The sequence below is a fragment of the Carassius carassius genome, chromosome 38, assembly GCF_963082965.1.
Source record: "Carassius carassius chromosome 38, fCarCar2.1, whole genome shotgun sequence".
NCBI lineage: Eukaryota > Metazoa > Chordata > Actinopteri > Cypriniformes > Cyprinidae > Carassius > Carassius carassius.
Genome location: NC_081792.1, coordinates 6,304,009 through 6,322,747, shown reverse-complemented (window position 1 = coordinate 6,322,747; position 18,739 = coordinate 6,304,009). Strand labels below are relative to the sequence as shown.

Here is an 18,739-nt window from a genome sequence, read left to right as displayed (position 1 = left end):
TTTTTTTCTGTATTAATCTTTATGTAATCAGAAAATTTGAAACATCCCAAGGAAGAGATGCTGCTTAACAGTGATGCATTGTAACAATTTATTCGTAAAACATTCCTAAACTACAGCCCTGTATAAGATTACTTCAGGGTGTGGGAGGAACCTGTCATGCACATCTATGATGTCATACACTGGGGGTTTGGTTTGGGGTGCTTATATTGAAGCAAGACGCCTCATGGTCTCAAAGAAAAGCTGGATCAGTGACTGTAGTGTTGTAGTCATCAATGCATACCCTAATGATGTGGACGGCTCTTGTCTTTCTAATTCTTACATTCTCATCAGTAGCACTTTCACGTGAGTATTTCTCTACTTTATATACTTTATACACAGAAAAAACATTAACAGGAATCACTCATTGTTCAAAATTTTTAAGTACAAAAATAGATACATTAAAGAAATACCTCTCAGTAAATAAGTAAATAATTAATAAAGATTTGTAAAACATTATATCTTCTTTTAGTCAATCAATATTTGGATTAAACCCACAACTGAAAAAACAGTTGCATTATTTTAAATACCAATATTTTAAACAGTTAAATTTATTACAAATTTTATTCCAATGAATAGCCACAAGGCAGTCCAACATGAACAGATGTAGAAAAGCAGTTGAACAACCTATAAAACTTTATACTACTGCCCTCCAACGTATCCTTTTAATAATGAGCAATCTTGACAAAATTTGATATTAGAACTAGTAGTTGTATGGCCAGTATGATTAATGCTATTATTAAGAGGATTAAGGCTAACTATTCAAGGATAATTGGCCAGTGTTTGATTTTATTTTGTATAGTGTTGGTGCATGATGTCAAATGTTAAAGAACGGTGCTGCATCACCCGGTCACACCTTTGATTTCCTGGAAATGTATAGCTTTGTATAAAAAATATTTGCCAAATTAATAAAATGTGAATTAAATGCATCTTAAAATGTAAAAATAAACCACATATAATTGCTTCTAAATTGCAATCAGATTAAAAAAATAATAATATGAATGAAAGTTTGACTATATGTCAGAACTCTGTGGGATCTTAATTCATTCCAGCAGTGGGGATTACAGTGGTACCCTCAGCTGAAAGTCACATGAGAAGGATTAAGTGGGATTGTGAAGGTCGTGTGACTCTGTTTGCCAACCCTCACATTCTCTTGTTTTTTTCTTTGTAGACCGTTTCTTTTTGTTCACTTATAAACTTAAGCCAACCTCTAGCAACTGAACTACCCTATTACTTACTTCAACTACCTTTAATGACATTAAATATTTATTATACTATATATAATTTAGAGTCTAAGTATATATATTTTATACCATTAATCTGTCATCTCATGTAGTCATATATATTAATAATATGCATCATTTTAGTGTTTGTAGGGTTGATTATAGTGTTGAAGCAAGGGAATGAAATCAAGATAAATATGCACTTTACACATCTAAAGATTTCTAATAACTGGGCCTGTTGGCTGTTTGAAAAATTATTATATCGATAATTTCCCGTAGATGGGGTTTTAAAGAAGACAAGTGAAATTTGAAGAAAAGCTGAATTCATTAATTTCTCATTACTGAAAACTTATTTTAATTCTCTTACACAAATGCTCTTTTCATCATTCTTGTAGAATCCAGAACACGCTTTGCACATTATCGTTCATGGAACTCACAGATGTATCCAGTTTGGAGGGATGGAGATCCTAGATACAGAGACTGTTGGAAAGGTTTTTGAGCACATACAAGCATTCATGGACACTATGAGCAAATATCTATATTTATTCTATGTATTTTTTGATTTTGCACCTGTCCAAGTCACTTTGCATATCCGTACTTTGATCTTTTTTTTTTTTAATGGGGAAATCCTTTTTTGCCATAGGTGGAGAGGTGACATTTGAAGTCAGAAGTGATTCTCCTACACTGACAGGAGCCAAAGCCACTTTCAACATTGATGTTCACTTCCCTCAGAACCAGACAGTCCTTCCTGATGGACAGGTGGTGTGGGCAAGAAACTGTACAATTAATGGTTAGTTATATAAACTTCCATAATACAATACATTTGCAATATATATGTTTTTATTTTTGCACTACCATCAATCAAAAATGTATGTATTTAGAACTTTTTTAAGCTTTTATACATTATTTATATTTTGTTTTAATATTTTTTTATGTATGCGTCACTTGTTATTCCCTGAAATAAGCATTATTATTAAATATGTTATGAATTTGAATGTTAATATCTGCAAATAAAAGAATTTATATATGTGTGTGTGTGTGTGTGTGTATGTCTTTTAGGAACATCATATAATATGGGCCAGACTGTATACGCTGATTCCAATATCCCTCAAAAATGGACAGGTGTCTTTCCTGACAGGACACCTTTCCCTAAGATCTCCAACAAAAAGCCTCGCTTTGTCTATGTATGGAAAACATGGGGTAAGAGCAAGTTTGAACCTGTAGAATTATTCTTAGTCTACAGTCGTGGCCAAAAGTTTTGAGAATTACATAAATATTGGAAATTGGAAAAGTTGCTGCAGCCATCATTGCGTTGCATAAAAATGGCTTCACAGACAAGGATATTGTAGCTACTAAGATTGCACCTAAATCAACAATTTATAGGATCATCAAGAACTTCAAAGTAAGAGGTTTAATTCTTGTAAAGAAGGCTTCAGGGCATCCAAGAAAGTCCAGCAAGCGCCAGGATCATCTCCTAAAGAGGATTCAGCTGCGGGATCGGAGTGCCACCAGTGCAGAGCTTGCTCAGGAATGGCAGCAGGCAGGTGTGAGCGCATCTGCACGCACAGTGAGGCCAAGACTTTTGGAAGATGGCCTGGTGTCAGGAAGGGCAGCCAAGAAGCCACTTCTCTCCAAAAAAATATCAGGGACAGATTGATCTTCTGCAGAAATTATAGTGAATGGACTGCTGAGGACTGGGGCTAAGTCATATTCTCCGATGAAGCCCCTTTCCGATTGTTTGGGGCATCTGGAAAAAGGCTTGTCCGGAGAAGAAAAGGTGAGCGCTACCATCAGTCCTGTGTCATGCCAACAGTAAATCATCCTGACACCATTCATGTGTGGGGTTGCTTCTCATCCAAGGGAGTGGGCTCACTCACAATTCTGCCCAAAAACACAGCCATGAATAAAGAATGGTACCAAAACACCCTCCAACAGCAACTTCTTCCAATAATCCAACAACAGTTTGGTGAAGAACAATGCATTTTCCAGCACGATGGAGCACCGTGCCATAAGGCAAAAGTGATAACTAAGTGGTTTGGGGACCAGAATGTTGAAATTTTGGGTTCATGGCCTGGAAACTCCCCAGATCTAAACAAACAAAAATCCACTAATTCTGACAAACTCCAAGAAGTGATTATGAAAGAATGGGTTGCTATCAGTCAGGATTTGGCCCAGAAGTTGATTGAGAGCATGCCCAGTCGAATTGCAGAGGTCCTGAAAAAGAAGGGCCAACACTGCAAATACTGACTCTTTGCATAAATGTCATGTAATTGTCGATAAAAGCCTTTGAAACGTATGAAGTGCTTGTAATTATATTTCAGTACATCACAGAAACAACTGTAACAAAGATCTAAAAGCAGTTTAGCAGCAAACTTTTTGAAAACTAATATTTATGTAATTCTCAAAACTTTTGGCCACGACTGTAATATATAGGTTAGAGCGGGGTGAGTTGAGTCAGTTTTTACTTTGTGTTTAATGTGTGAACATGACAGTAATGGGTCCAGCTTAAATATTTACATATTTAATATGGTACTGTAGTGCATCCTTAGGAATAACATCTTTTAATCTAAAATAAACTGCTTTCAGAATTTGGCTTTCCAAAAAAAAAAAAAAAAAAAAAAGTGGTCTCTTGGCGCAACTTGCCCCCAACGATTGGTAATTTGAGCCTAGAGAGAGGATAAATCGACATGGAGTAAAAGTGAACTGAACATGCTGTATCAAAGGAAGATACATTTAATAAAAATGAAATGACTCGAGCCTTGTGATGACCAAGATGCTGGGTTAGGCTCCAGCTCTCTGTGACCCTAATAAGGACAAAGATACAAAACAAAATAAAGTTCAAATTGAAGTATTAAAAAATAATGAATTAATGAATGAATGAATGAATGGACTACATTGTACAGAACTGGGCTAATAGTACTCAAGATCCCACTTATAAATGTTGCAGGGAAATACAGTTTCATAAAAATTTCCATCAGTTTTCACAAACTATTTAAAATGTATTATTTAAAATAAGTAAAAAGGTGAGTAAAATGGATAACTCTTCATATATCTGCGGTCACATCACCAATTTAGTTTAAGCTTGCCTAGAAACAAGGGGTGGCTCAACTTTCCCACAGGCTCAAATCACCCCGCTCTCCCATAGTGACACATACACATTTAGTGGAGACATGGATTTGTAGCAAATTAGCTCAAAAGTCAAATTTATATAAATAATTGAAATTAATTATAATTAATTACAATTATTTATATCAACTGCCAGTTGTAACTAGCAAAATTTATATTGCCATCAACTTCTTCTGGTGAACAGTCAGTGTAATTTCATATCAACTCACAGAAAATAACTTTCTTACAGTACTAATGCATTAGCAAGATCGGTTTGTTAAAATGAATTTGATTACAAACTGTGACAGAATCAGAAACTTGTGTAATTTGTGCACAAAAGTTTTATTAAACACTAACACATAACTAACAAACATGTCATATACTGTACACACACTCACACATTCATACATGGGGGATAAAGGGGAAGTACAAGTGAATGAAACAACAGGGTCTGCAGCTTATACTAAACATTTAAACCCTCTGTTTAGTTAAATGTACGACTCATTTGATCAGAGTGGGTAAAGGTACATAATGCGGTTTTATGTACCTTTATACTCTGATTTACATAACAAGCATACAATGCATGTAATGAGGAGGTGGTATGCACCAGTGGATGGTGGTCTAAACAAGGGTTATTTTTATATCAAACACTGTACCAATAGGGTAACATTATCTAATAATAATATCATAAGGCATGCATAAAGTAGTATACAATGCAAAATACATTATTTACAGATCATTAACCATTTAATTTACATTTTTTATTTTTTTATTTTAGGTTTAGCTTGATGTTAGGGTGAGGGTTAGGGCAACTGGTTGCCTAATTTTAGTTACTCTTGCATTGTTTCTCTCTTTCAGGAAAATATTGGCAGGTGGCTGATGGTCCCTCCTCTCTACTGACAATTGAAACAGATAATATGCCTCTTGGTTCTTACACCATGGATTTGGTGGTTTATCACTGCCGTGGCAAAGACAAATTTGTTCCCCTTGGTTATGCATCTACCCAGTTCTCCATCACTGGTGAGTAGTTTGATAACTGCACATATGTCTAGAAATTCCTTTATCCCTTGTCAACTCATCATAATTTCTTAAAAAACAAAAACAAAAAAAAAAAACATTAAGCCTATTTTGTTTAACTTACGTTGAGCTGAATTGGAGAGTAATCAATGTAACTGGAGAGTAAACCAATGTTGTCATTTACTGTGTACTGTATATTCCTACAAGAATCTAATTAAACTTCCTCTTCTTCTCTAGACCAGATTCCTTTTACAGTTATATTATCTCAGGTTGGTGACATCAATCAGGGTGACCAAAGCTTTATCCAGAACAGAGCTGTGTCCTTCAACATTAATTTGCATGACCCTAGCCAATATCTCATTGGGTCAGACATCACCTTCAACTGGGATTTTGGTGACAATAGTGGAGCTCTAATTTCTCGGGAAACCACTGTTACCCACACATACCTTACAACTGGTTCCTTCAGGCCACAGGTGGTTTTGATGGCAGCTATCTCAACTGGTTGTCAGCTCAATCCAACTCCAGCACCCACTGGTGTACCCCCTGTTCTTTTAACAGGTAGAATTTTCATATTGTATTTAAAGATCATGTTTCATGGCATTTAAAAGATAATTCTCAGTTCAAAAAGTTTTTTGAAGAGATTAAAATATTTATCAGTCAGTGCCTTCTCCTTTTTGACAGATGAAGCAACAGCAGTGGAAAATGTTGTGCTGACTGTTTCTCCTCAATCGGTTGAAGTTGTTCCCATGGCAGAGGAAGGAGTTGCACCTGATCTCACTGTAGTTGCCAGTGACTTGGCAGTGTCAGCAACTGATGCAGAGGCAGAATTAGATAATACTGTTCAGGAGGTACCCACTGCTGCTGGGGACACTGCTGTGGCAGAAGATGATAATACTGCTGTAGTTATGTTAGCCATGCCTACACCTGTTGAGGCTGGACCTGCAACAGATGTTCCTACAGCTGACACAGTCCCAGAAGGAGGCGAGATTATAATCAATCTGGCGGCCACAGATCTCACAGAACCCCCTGCTGCTGTAGTTGAAACAACCTCTGTTCAGACACTTATAGAAAGTGTGGCACTGACTGGAGATGCAATAATCATTAACACACCTGAGGCAGTGGTCACAGATGTCATTGCATCTGTTATACCTGTAGCAGAAAACACTGAAGCAGTTAATGAAGTTGCTGCTGGAGTCGACATGGCAACCGAAGCCAACAGTGGTGAAAACAATTTACATAGACATCCATAAAAAAAAAAAATTAAAAACCAGTTAATTGTATCATATATTTAATGTATTTGCATTGGTGCTTGAATTGCAGGCGTAACTAGCATACCTGTGGCAACAGTGAGTGAATTAGAAGCTGAACTGGTGGCAGGAACTGAAGCAACCCAGGCTGCTCTAGTCATTGCAAAGCGGCAAGCACCAGAAATGCCGGCAGAAGAAAATTGTATGATTTATCGTTATGGCTCCTTCTCTACAACTCTTACAGTAGTCCGTGAGTATTTTATTAATTATTTTATATATATATATATATATATATATATATATATATATATATATATACATATATATACATATATATATATATATATATATATATATACATATATATATATATACATATATATACATATATATACATATATATATATATATATATATATATATATTTAAACAATAATACTAGACCTGAATATTGATCTTTTGTGCATCACTAAATCAGTATTCAAACACAATTGGGCAGTTTTCTGGACAGAGATTAAGCCTAGTCCTAAACTAAAATAGCTCCTTGAATTTTTCTGTCATGAATATAAATAGTCTTAGACTTAGTCAAATCCAGAATTTAATAGGCTGATTTCCTGAAGGAAGACTAGAGCTACTTTCAGGACTAAATTGAGGCTTAAATTAAACCAAAGGGTTTAAGGAACCAAACGGAAGGTTTAACTTCAGATTAACATAGTGTTTTAAGGCTTTATATATAAAAAATATTGGCTCAATATTGGAAAATATGATCAAAGAAGCTTGTGAAAATAAATCTACACTGTTAATTATATATATATATATATATATATATATATATATATATATTGATTAAAACACACAAACTCACAAAACCTTAAACTTGAAGTAAAATGGATGGAAAGGGAAATCTCATTATGAAATAAATGTTTTTCTCTAATACACAATGGCTACAATTAACGGCACCCTTTTATCTAATATTTTTTGTATCCTCCTTTTGCCAAGATAACAGCTCTGAGTCTTCTCCTTTTGCCTGATGTGTTTGGAGAACACCTGACGAGATCAGAGACCATTATTCTATACAGTATCTCTCCAGTACACTCTCCTCTTTAGTTTTCTATAGGGTTCAGATCAGAGGACAGGGTTGATCTTGGCAGAACCTTACATTTTTGCTCATTGGCCCAATTTTTGTGTTGCTTGTGATGGTCATTTTAGATCACTGTCCTGATGAAAGATCCAAACAAGGACCATTATAAGATTTCTACTAGAGGCAATCAGCTTTTGAATTTTTATCTGTTAGTATTTGCTAGAATCTTTGATATTATCTGTATGAACAAGATGTCCCCTAGGCAGAAATGTAGGCCAACAACATTAAAGATACAGCAGTAATTAGAATGTCATGGAAAAGTTCATTTATTTCAGTAATTCAACTCAAATTGTGAAACTCGTGCATTAACCCTCTGGATTCGATTCACGCATATACGCGTGATGAGGAATTTCTCCTGATAACGCGAAAAGAACTTAAATTACACTTTCAGTTTTGATCGTACAGATAAGAGCAATACATCAATCGAATCTGTATAGGGTCTACTTTTATTTGTATACAGACATAATAACAACAAAACTTTGTGCATTTATAAAATAAAGATGAGAAACGATGCGCTGTCTGCAGCCTTGGTCTGCGGTGATCTTCATGTAGAAACGCATCATTAAAATTAACTGTAACTCAGTGACTACTCAACGAAAAGACATGAGAGATATATCTATAGAAAGCTTGGCATGTCTACTTTTATTGTCTACTTTTGGCATTTGTTTGCTACCGAAAACAAATATTCTGTCATAAAGTTTAACACGCGACTGACTTGCTGACTTGGCGGCGGTGCGTTGCATTTTGGTAGTCCACCTACTGTATGTAGACAACAAGCAGCTCACTAGGATTTTAACTCTCTGAGGTCTAAGGGTATTTTGGGGGTGCATGAATATATATATATATATATATATATATATATATATATATATATATATATATATATATAAGTATACTATTACATTTAAATCATTATTATTATTATTATTTTATTATTATTATTGTATAAACATCAAAAGGTTAAACGATATGGATTTTTTTACACTGTATTTAATCAAAATTGTTTCAAAAAAGCAGTTTTTCAAAGCCATGATTAACTATTCTAAATAATTCTAAGCCTACTCCAGACTTAATTTAAACCCTGTCTGGGAAATCACCCCAGTAAGTACTACATTACAGTGTGCATTCCAAGATAACATTTTATGTATGTAGAGTCTGGCCATCAAGGTTAGAGTGAACCACCCTCAGTTTGGACACTAGACCTCTGTCATAAGTATTCTGCATTTGTCTTTTAAATGTAAAACGTACTCAGTTACTAACGTAACCTTGGTTCTCTCTAGAAGAGGGAACGAGTACTGCGTCTTAGCTAAGACGCTACGGGAAAAGTCTCTTTTCACGAAATACTGAAGCAAAAAATTATCCTTAATTTTGAATTTTTGTAAAGCGCATTTGCAGCAGTACACAGCCATAGGCGAGACGGCTCGCTCGCTCATTGGCTGCTCTGCAGCATATGCACAGCCTATCGAGCACAGGCTGATGCAATATCAGACCAATTAGGACGCTTCGCGCCACTTCCCGCCGAAACGGGTGTGGCCCAACCCTATAAAAGGAGCTCGAAAAGGCTGACTCACCTGATTTATTTAATCGCCGAAGCGAACCAGAGTGAATCGTACGCACGGCAGAGAACGCAGTACTCGTTCCCTCTTCTAGAGAGAACCAAGGTTACGTTAGTAACCGAGTACGTTCTCTTACGAGAGTTCTCTCATACTGCGTCTTAGCTAAGACGCTACGGGAACCCCATGTAAAAAGCCGTGCGCGCAGGTATCACACACCAATAAACCTGAAGCAACGCCCAGGATATACAGTGCACAGTCACCCAAGGGACTCACAGAGAGTCCAGGACAGGAAAGGGGGGAGCCCTCCATCCCATATCTAGCAGCACCCGTAGATGCGGCAATATAACATCACACAGTCGAGGCAAGGCCTGACCAATGTGGCAATGCGGGTCTTACGCAATACTGCCCATATAACAGTCAGCATCGCATAATGCTCACGAACTCAGAATTCCCATCAGGGCCCTGATTCGGCTATACCGACAGCAGCCTTGCTTGCAAGGCGGGAACCTCCAGGTTATAGAACCTGATAAATGCAGACGGCAAGGCTCAACCTGCCGCCATACATATATCCTGCAAGGAGATCCCAGTAGACCACGCCCACGACGAGGCGATGCCCCTTGTGGAGTGTGCTCTGACGCCCAGTGGGCACTGAAGGCCCCTGGAAGCGTAAGCTAACGCTATGGCGTCAACTATCCATCTGGATAGAGTCTGTCTCGAAACAGCCATTCCCTTGGAACATCCACTGAACGAGACAAACAGCTGCTCAGTCTGTCGAAAGACAGCGGAGCGAGACACATAAGCTCTTAAAACCCTAACAGGGCAAAGAAGACTCGAGTCTCCATCCTCTCCTGACACCGACAGGGCAGACAGGGCAATAACCTGAGCCCGAAACGGCGTGTTGAGGGACTCCGGCACATAACCGTGCCTAGGTTTGAGTATGACCCTTGAGTCATTAGGCCCAAACTCCAAGCACGACAGGCTCACCGAGAGCGCGTGCAGGTCACCCACACGCTTTCCTGAAGCAAGAGCCAACAAGAATACTGTCTTGAACGACAGATGCTGGAGGCTAATCGATTGGATAGGCTCAGAAGGGGGACCCTACATGGCCTCCAAAACCGCTGCGAGGTCCCATATAGGGACTGACGGAGGTCTGGGAGGATTCAGCCTCCTAGCTCCTCTAAGGAAGCGGATGACCAAATCGTTCCTTCCTATTGACTGACCGAGCGCTGTTCAGAAAACGCTGCGATGGCCGCCACATAAACTTCGAGCGTGGATGGGGCTCTGCCCTTATCCCACAGCTCCTGTAGGAAGCAGAGAACTTCCGTCACCTCACAACTAAGGGGTGAACATCCATGAGCCGTGCACCAGCTGGAGAACACCGACCACATCGAGGCATACAGCCGTCGTGTCGACGGAGCTCTAGCCTGAGTGATGGTATTTAGCACTCCCACTGAGAGATCAGCGGGTAACCGTTGAGCGCCCACACATGGAGGGACCACAACTCCGGTTGAGGGTGCCAAATCAAGCCCCTGGCCTGCGAGAGGAGGTCCCTCCTCAACGGCACTGGCCACGTGGCGATGTCTGCTAACTGCATCAAATCTGGGAACCATGGTTGGTTCTTCCAAAAAGGTGCTACAAGCAGTATTGAACATCTCGTTTCTCTCACCCGTTCTATCACCTGCGGAAGGAGGGAGACGGGAGGGAAAGCATAAAGCGGGCAGCACGGCCATCTCCGTGACAGCGCGCTTTCGTCCTTGGAAAAGAACACGGGCAGTGAGCGTTTTCGTGGGATGCGAAGAGGTCCACCTTCGTCCTGCCAAATCTCTCCCACAACAGCCGGACTGTTTGCGGGTGTAGAGACCATTTGCCCGTGGGAATGTTGCTTCTGGACAGCCTGTCTGGACCCAGATTCTGTAGCCCAGGCACATGAACTGCCCTCAGCGAGCGCAAGTTGCACTGAGCCCGAACCAGGAGGCGTTCTGCCAACCTGTACAGGTTTTGGGACCCGAGACTGCCCTGGCGATTTCTGTAGGACACCACAGACATGTCTTCCGAACGGACTAAGACGTGGTGTCCCTTGATTCGGGGACAAAATCGCGTCAGCGCGTTCTCCACTGCCAGCATTTCCAGACAGTTGATATGTTGGAGCCTTTCCCGTTCTGACCACAGGCCAAAGGACGGTCTGCCCTCGAGCAGCGCTCCCCATCCCGAAGTGGAGGCGTCCGTCGACACCATCCTCACTTTCGAGGAAGTCCCCAGGCTTACACCTGATTGGTACCAGTCGTTTGCTGTCCAGGGTTAACGTAACGCAGCCCTGATTGACCTTGAGACACAGTCGACCAGATACCCGCGCTTTCAGCCAGAACTGCAGGGGGTGCATGCGGAGCAGGCCCAACTGCAGAACCGGAGATGCTGAGGCCATGAGACCCAGCATCCTCTGACATTCTCTGAGCGAAACGGTCGCGCCGCAGCGGAGAGAACTCGCCGCGCGCTGACGCTGTGGTGACAGCCGCGCCGTCATGTAACGTGATTCCAGAACTAAACCCAAAACAGTATCGTCTGACTGGGGTTCAGCGACTCTTCGTCCAGTTGACACTGAGACCAAGTTTCTCGAGGTGATCGAGTAAAACGGCCCTGTGCTCCACGAGCTCTGCTCATGATTGAGCCAGAATCAGCCAGTCGTCCAAATAGTTCAGCACTCGCATGCCTCTGAGTCTGAGAGGAGCGAGCGCTGCGTCTATGCACCTCGTAAACGTACGAGGAGCTACGGACAAGCCGAACGGCAGGACTGCAAACTGGTATGCCTGGACCTCGAAGGCGAATCTCAAATATCGCCTGTGACTTGACGCCATCTGTATTTGAAAATACGCGTCCTTCAGATCTATTGACATGAACCAGTCTCCTCTGCGAATATGCGCGAGGAGCTTCCTGGTCGTAAGCATTCTGAAACTGCGTTTCACCAATGCCTTGTTCAGCTGTCTTAGATCCAGTATGGGCCTGAGACCACCGCCTCTCTTGGGCACTAGAAAGTATCTGCTGTACAGCCCCCCCTCGCTTTGAGCTTGAGAGACAGGCTCTACAGCCCCTCTGCTCAACAGTTTTGATATTTCGGCCCGAAGTATGCGTACTACTTCTGTTTTGACCGTGGTTTCGTCGCACGCTAAAAAGCGTGGAGAGCGTCGAAAAAACTGTAGCGAGTAGCCTCTCCTTATAATGCCTAGCACCCAATCCGAAACCCCTGGAAGCGCTGAACATGCATCTGCATGAATGGCTAAGGGCTGGATGCGAAACGCGCTCTGTTGACTGAGCAACGGCGGCGCTTCGGTGTGCTGTAACATGGGCGTTACGCCTGTGGCATTTGAGGCGGGGAGCGCGCTGATCACAGCGGGCAGATCGCTCCTCCTCGACCCTGTCCCGGCGCTTAACCGATTGAGGGAGGTTTGAGTGGGTCCCGTGGGACTCGTGATGTCTGCGAGTTACTGTGGGCTGCAAGTGTGCACATTTACTGCTTTCGACTCGCTGTCTGCCTGGGCAGAGTGTACGTGCATGGGTTTCGTTTTTACAGAAACCACGCGCCGTGTGTGACATAGTGTTTGTGGGCACTGAGGAGTGGGCACGTTTACTATGTGGAGCGCGTGACCGATCTGAGTCGATCTTATAGGCGCGAGCCCTGTGTGCAGGGCTGTGCTTATATGTGGAGATGGGCACTGAGCAGTGGGCATCGTCACTACATTTATAGCACCATCGGCCGTGGCCGGACGAACGTGCACGGGTTTCGTTTTTACAGAAACCACATGACGCGTGTGACATAGTAATTGTGGGCACTGAGGAGTGGGCACGTTTACTATGCAGTGCGTGCGATCGACTTGAGTCGCTTTCATGGGCGCGAGCCCTGTGTGAAGGGCTGTGCTTATATGTGGAGATGGGCACTGAGCAGTGGGCATCGTCACTACATTTATAGCACCATCGGCCGTGGCCGGGACACCAGAAATTACACCCTTTTCGGGAAATATCTGGGTAGCCGTGATAACGGTTTTTGTGTGCAGGCAAGCGGGCAACCGTACAGGCTTGCGCATTGCAAAAGATGCTGAAACAGTCACAATCCCTGGAACTGAAACAGCGGCGCGCTTGGGTGAGAGTTCGGCCGCGTCGACTCATACACCGGCGCTTTCCTAGGATGGCTTCGGGGCTTCCAGCCTCACCGTAATCGTCAGCCGTGGTCCCCGCGGCGTGGGGCGACGGCCGGTAGAGCGAGAACGGGGTCTCGAGCTGCGTTGCTGAAGCTGTTGTGATAACGGCTTTTGTGTGCAGGCAAGCGGGCAACTGTGCAGGCTTGCGTGTTGCAGAAAACGCTGAGACAGTCACAATTCCTGGAACTGAAACAGTGGCGCGCTTGGGTGAGAGCTTGGCCACAGCGGAACTTGTACACCGGCGCTTCGATGAAGCAGCCATCGTGTGCAGTGCAGACGCAGCCTGCTCAGCAGCAGAAGATTCGCGCGAGCAGAGGTGACATCATGCAGTAGGCTTTAGATGGCAACACCGCTTTCGTCCGCCGTCCAGCAGAGGGCGGACAAAGGTGCGTCGCTATCGCCTGTTCCACCGGCGAAAGTGACTGGTAGTTCCTGTTTTTAGCATCATCCAGTGTGGAGAATGCTAGTGAGACAGACGAACGAGTTCGCGCTGAATATGGAGCATTCCAAGCCTTTGCCATCTATTTGTGAAGCTCAGGAAGAAATGAGGCGGGCTTTGAGAAGTACGCTCATCCGAGAGGAAACTACCATACAGCCGGGAACGAGAGGGGGGGCGCTGGTGCAGACCACTCGAGGCCGAGACTCGTCGCGGCCAGCGTGAGCACTCGCCTCGGCTCCTTCTCGATGTCAGCTCGTTTGCTGGGCTTCTGAGCAGAAGGTGCGAGATCCTCGGAGCTCGCCCAGCCCTCACTGACCGAAGCTAGCAGAGTGCGGCGCCTCAGCGCAGCGGAGAATGCAGGCTCAGAGAAAAGGCCAAGCGAGTCCTCAGAGTCACCATGGCAACAGCTCGCAGTGAGGGCATCCGCCGTCAGCGAGCGCGAGCGCTGCATGATCTTCACCCAGGCAGGAGACACAGATGACGTACCAGTCTCCCTCGCTGAGTGGTGCTCTGACGAGCCACAGGAAGGCATCTTAAAAAAGACGCAAGCTCTTTTACGAGTGTGTGTCGCAGGGCGAACACACGCATAAAGAACAGCTGGATATAACAGAATTGAAAGGATATGTGCGCCGGACCGCGCAGCAGGAACGGCAGTAGAAGGCGGCGAAGGCCAGCAGCTTCAGAATGGCTTGTCCCGCTGAGATGCTTCTCAGACGGCGCTTGCTTCCTCCGTGATCCAGCGATGCGTGAGCTTCGCTGAAGAGATGAAAAATCAGGTGAGTCAGCCTTTTCGAGCTCCTTTTATAGCGTTGGGCTACACCCGTTTCGGCGGGAAGTGGCGTGATGGGCGAGAAGCGTCCTAATTGGTCTGATATTGCATCAGCCTGCGCTCGATAGGCTTTGCACTTGCTGCAGAGCAGCCAATGAGCGAGCGAGCCGTCTCGCCTATGGCTGTGTACTGCTGCAAATGCGCTTTACAAAAATTCTAAATTAAGGATAATTTTTTGCTTCAGTATTTCGTGAAAAGAGACTTTTCCCGTAGCGTCTTAGCTAAGACGCAGTACGAGAGAACTCTCGTAAGAGAACTTAGGCTACCAGTTAATCATAGGTTAGTAATTGAGTCTATGATGCATCCCAGAATCTGACCCACCTAATCCAAAGGTTACAAGTTCGAGTCTCGGGCTGGCAGGAATTGTAGGTGGGGGAGTGAATGTACAGGACTTTCTCCATCCTCAATACCACGACTGAGGTGCCCTTGAGCGAGGCACCCCAACTGCTCCCCAGGGGACGCAGCATAAATGCTCTGGGTGTGTGTTCATAGTGTGTGTGTGTGTTCACTGCTGTGTGTGGGCACCTTGGATGGGTTAAATTCAGAGCACAAATTCTGAGTATGGGTCACCATACTTGGCTGTATGTCACTTTCATTCTCATATTATGATGTCTAAATGATACCTGTAAGCAGATCACATCTACTTAAGAATTAAGAATTGTGCTATTATAATACCTACAAATACAACTCATTATATACACTATGAAGTTTAAAAAAGGCAGACATGTATATTCTTGTGAAAGATGTTTTCTCTGTTTGGGGGGAATGGACATATTTAATGCATAATTTGTTTTTAAATACTTTACTATAGGTTAGGGGTGGATAATTTTAAAATTGGTTTATTATTCATGCAATGATATATATTACTGTAATTACTATTAAAACTACTATTAATAGTTTTCATTAGCAGTCATTGCTACATGATAAAAACTTAATGGAAATTTGTATTCTATAATATATATATTTCCTTATGTAGAGCAGTATTCCCATTCATTCCCTAATGACAATATGAATGCTTTATATTCTACAAACATTTTCTCCATTGTTATCACAGAATAAGGCAGAATAGTGCTATAGTGTAATAAATGCTGTCAACTACCACTGCTTTATTCACATACTTTATTTATTACCTGGGTGTGTTCATTGTATTCACATTTCATTAGTAAGAATGTTTCTGCTTTTTATTCAGCTGAGCTACAGCAATAGCTGGATGCCTCTGTCCATATTAGGGATTTCTTGTCTGGAATGTTATAAGTTATTACTTCTAAGAGTTCATTTTGGACTTTCTGCACTAGAGCGCCATCCGGCATTGACTATGAATGAAGCAGACACTGCAGGAGAGTATTTGTGGAGCTTTGTATTGTTTGTAGCATCTTTTTGAACACAAATACTGTATAGACTATCTTGTCTCTTTGCATTTAATTCTAGGTTTATAATATTGTGTTCAGTTATGACAGTCAAGATGATAAAACTCTCTCCAAGATGATCCAGTGTTTCTTTCACTTGATTTGTAGATAAAGATCAATGGTTTTGCATAAAAGGACTTTATCTTGCTGGAGTTTAGTGCTGTTACTAAATCATGTTACTTTCTATCGGGTGTCTGTTAGATCACAACAATGGAGTAGTGAATGTTTTAAACTGTTAAAAGGAAAGACTCCATCACACAATAAACTATGCATAAATATTTCTTTCCTTTGAACTTTTATATGTAGACAGTGACTCCATATTCAAGCATGTCATTCTGTGCACGAGATGCGCATAAGCACTTTGTGCCACACTGTAATGGAACCTTTCATTATATAATACTTCTGCGCAATGAAAGATTGATAGCCTTTCATGTTCTGTCCCATCTATCATATGTTACTGCCTTATTACTGTGCTATATGTCTTTTAATTTTACATTATATATTTATATGTAAACATATTTACTTGTTTTTCATTAATGTACTTTACAATACAATGAGCAGTGTATAACATTTTACTAGATTTAGTCCTGCACTTATTCACTTTTATTTGTTTCCCACTAAATAGTTTTTTCACTAAATGTTTAGATTCTATAAAATTATCTAGAGTAGTAACTTTTGCTGTTGAATTATCCACTAACCTTGTTTATAATAACAGTATTTTGTCAAATTATGATTACATATTACATATTATACATTTTTCTGTATAATGAAGTTCCCTATATTTAGTAGAGCATGTTTAACACAAAACAGTCATGATCAGGTCAACACATAGAGGTATAACAATTCTACACTGATTTTTTTTTAAACTGCTAGTATCGGATTGGTATCGGTATCAGATCAGTTCTGAGAAAAATGGCATCAGTGCCGGTCTTCATGTGTTTAATATTCTCTACGTATATGTTTTCCGACTTCAGAGGGGATAGAGAGTGTTGAGATTGTGGAGGTGAATAATGTGGTGATTCTGGCCACAGAGCTGGAGCAGAATGCTGTAGATCTTACAGTCACATGTCAGGGAAGGTAAATATTCCTTCGATTTTATTAATTTTATAGACTGTATATAGTCTTTACTGTTCTTAGCTGTAGCTGTTTTATAATAATCTTACACTGGTAATAATGATGACTGTGGTTGAACAAGAATTACCAAAGTTGTTATTATTGAATATTTTATTATATTTACTTGCCAGCCTGCCCAATCAAGTGTGCACCGTGATATCCGATGCAGACTGTACAAGCCCTGTTCAGGACCTACAGTGTAATGCTGTGACTCCAACCTTTGAGTGTCAGATGGTGCTGCGACAATTTTTCAACAACTCGGGTACCTTCTGTATCAACGTGTCTCTGACCAATGATGTCAGCTTGGCTGTAACCAGTGCAAAGCTCAGTGTGGCTATAGGCAAGTATCATAAATTAAAAGCACATCTAAAATAATAAAATGTTTTTCTTTTTTTCTGGACATACCCTATAAGCTCACGGCTTCACAACTTATCTTGTTAAAACTAGACACAAATTCAGCAAGAAACACAGCTGGAGCAACACTGGGAGTCCTTGTTTTTATTTGTGCTTTGGGGGCCATTGCTTTTTCATACAAGTAAGGCACCAATACACATGTGGGTTTCATCAAAATAAATATTAAGTATATGTTATTGTATGCTGTCTAGTTAAATGTGAACCAAGTTTAAGTACATTAAAGTAACCCTTTATATGTATTTATTTTAATCCAGGCGGTTGAAGGAATACCATCTATTGAGAGAAGATAATACAAGCAACAGTTTCAGCTCAGTGCCTTTAATGCTGTGGAACCTTCTGAGCCGGAGGTCAACTGCAGAGAGCCGCCCACTACTACTTGGGCGAGTGGTGTGAAAAGCTGTCCACTTCTGCTTTAAGTCATATTGCAAAAAAAGAGAATTAAATATGAACAATGAGGGCCTCATTGTATTGTTATGCCTCTGTATACCTCACATTATCTAAATGTTGTTTTATTATATGTGGCAGTTGCTGAATAATTACAGTATATTGTGTGTCGTCATAAAAAAATTGCACATATTTCCTGTTAATGTTTAGCTTTTCTTGGGTTGCAATGATCTGACTTATTCCCCTTCAGTATTTGCTATATACATAAGTGTCAGTCAAGAAATATAGAGTTGTAATTTTATCTATTAAAAATATAGTGCAGCGCAAGGGGCAAAATAGTGAAAAACCAAATAGTTTACTTAAATTATTCACAGCACTCACCCCTTAAAGTATAAGTTATATGGATAATAGGGATTGTGGCTGGGAGCACCTTCAGTTATTAAAATGTAAATGTAATCATAATATAAGCAACCCAAATAACCTGCTTGATAGGAATACCTAACAACATCCTAGTAATCTCTAATGTCTTACTAGAGCCACACAGTAACATACTAGGAACGTTACAGTAGCATACTTTAATATTTCCCTTTCAAGTGAGGAAATTCCACAGATCTGATTTTCAGCATTTGTAGTTCCTTT

General features: G+C 41.3%; 1 protein-coding gene across 1 annotated transcript; it reads left to right on the top strand.

Annotated features, from left to right (window-relative positions):
- The first annotated feature begins 205 nt into the window (after positions 1–205).
- Positions 206–18,404, top strand: LOC132119229 (melanocyte protein PMEL-like). The gene is made up of 12 exons (XM_059529028.1): positions 206–342; positions 1,655–1,750; positions 1,903–2,049; positions 2,319–2,459; positions 5,223–5,384; positions 5,619–5,939; positions 6,063–6,602; positions 6,702–6,878; positions 17,164–17,266; positions 17,434–17,642; positions 17,750–17,837; positions 17,971–18,404. The coding sequence occupies exons 1-12, from the start codon at positions 273–275 to the stop codon at positions 18,107–18,109; spliced, it is 2,193 nt and encodes a 730-aa protein (XP_059385011.1). The 5' UTR covers positions 206–272; the 3' UTR covers positions 18,110–18,404.
- The last annotated feature ends 335 nt before the right edge of the window (positions 18,405–18,739 follow it).

Bases quoted from the DNA above. Each gene is read 5' to 3' on its own strand.
- LOC132119229 (XM_059529028.1), top strand. From the start codon at position 273: ATGCATACCCTAATGATGTGGACGGCTCTTGTCTTTCTAATTCTTACA. The intron at 17,267-17,433 runs GTAAATATTCCT...TTTACTTGCCAG, and splicing joins ACAGTCACATGTCAGGGAAG to CCTGCCCAATCAAGTGTGCA. The intron at 17,838-17,970 runs GTAAGGCACCAA...ATTTTAATCCAG, and splicing joins GCCATTGCTTTTTCATACAA to GCGGTTGAAGGAATACCATC.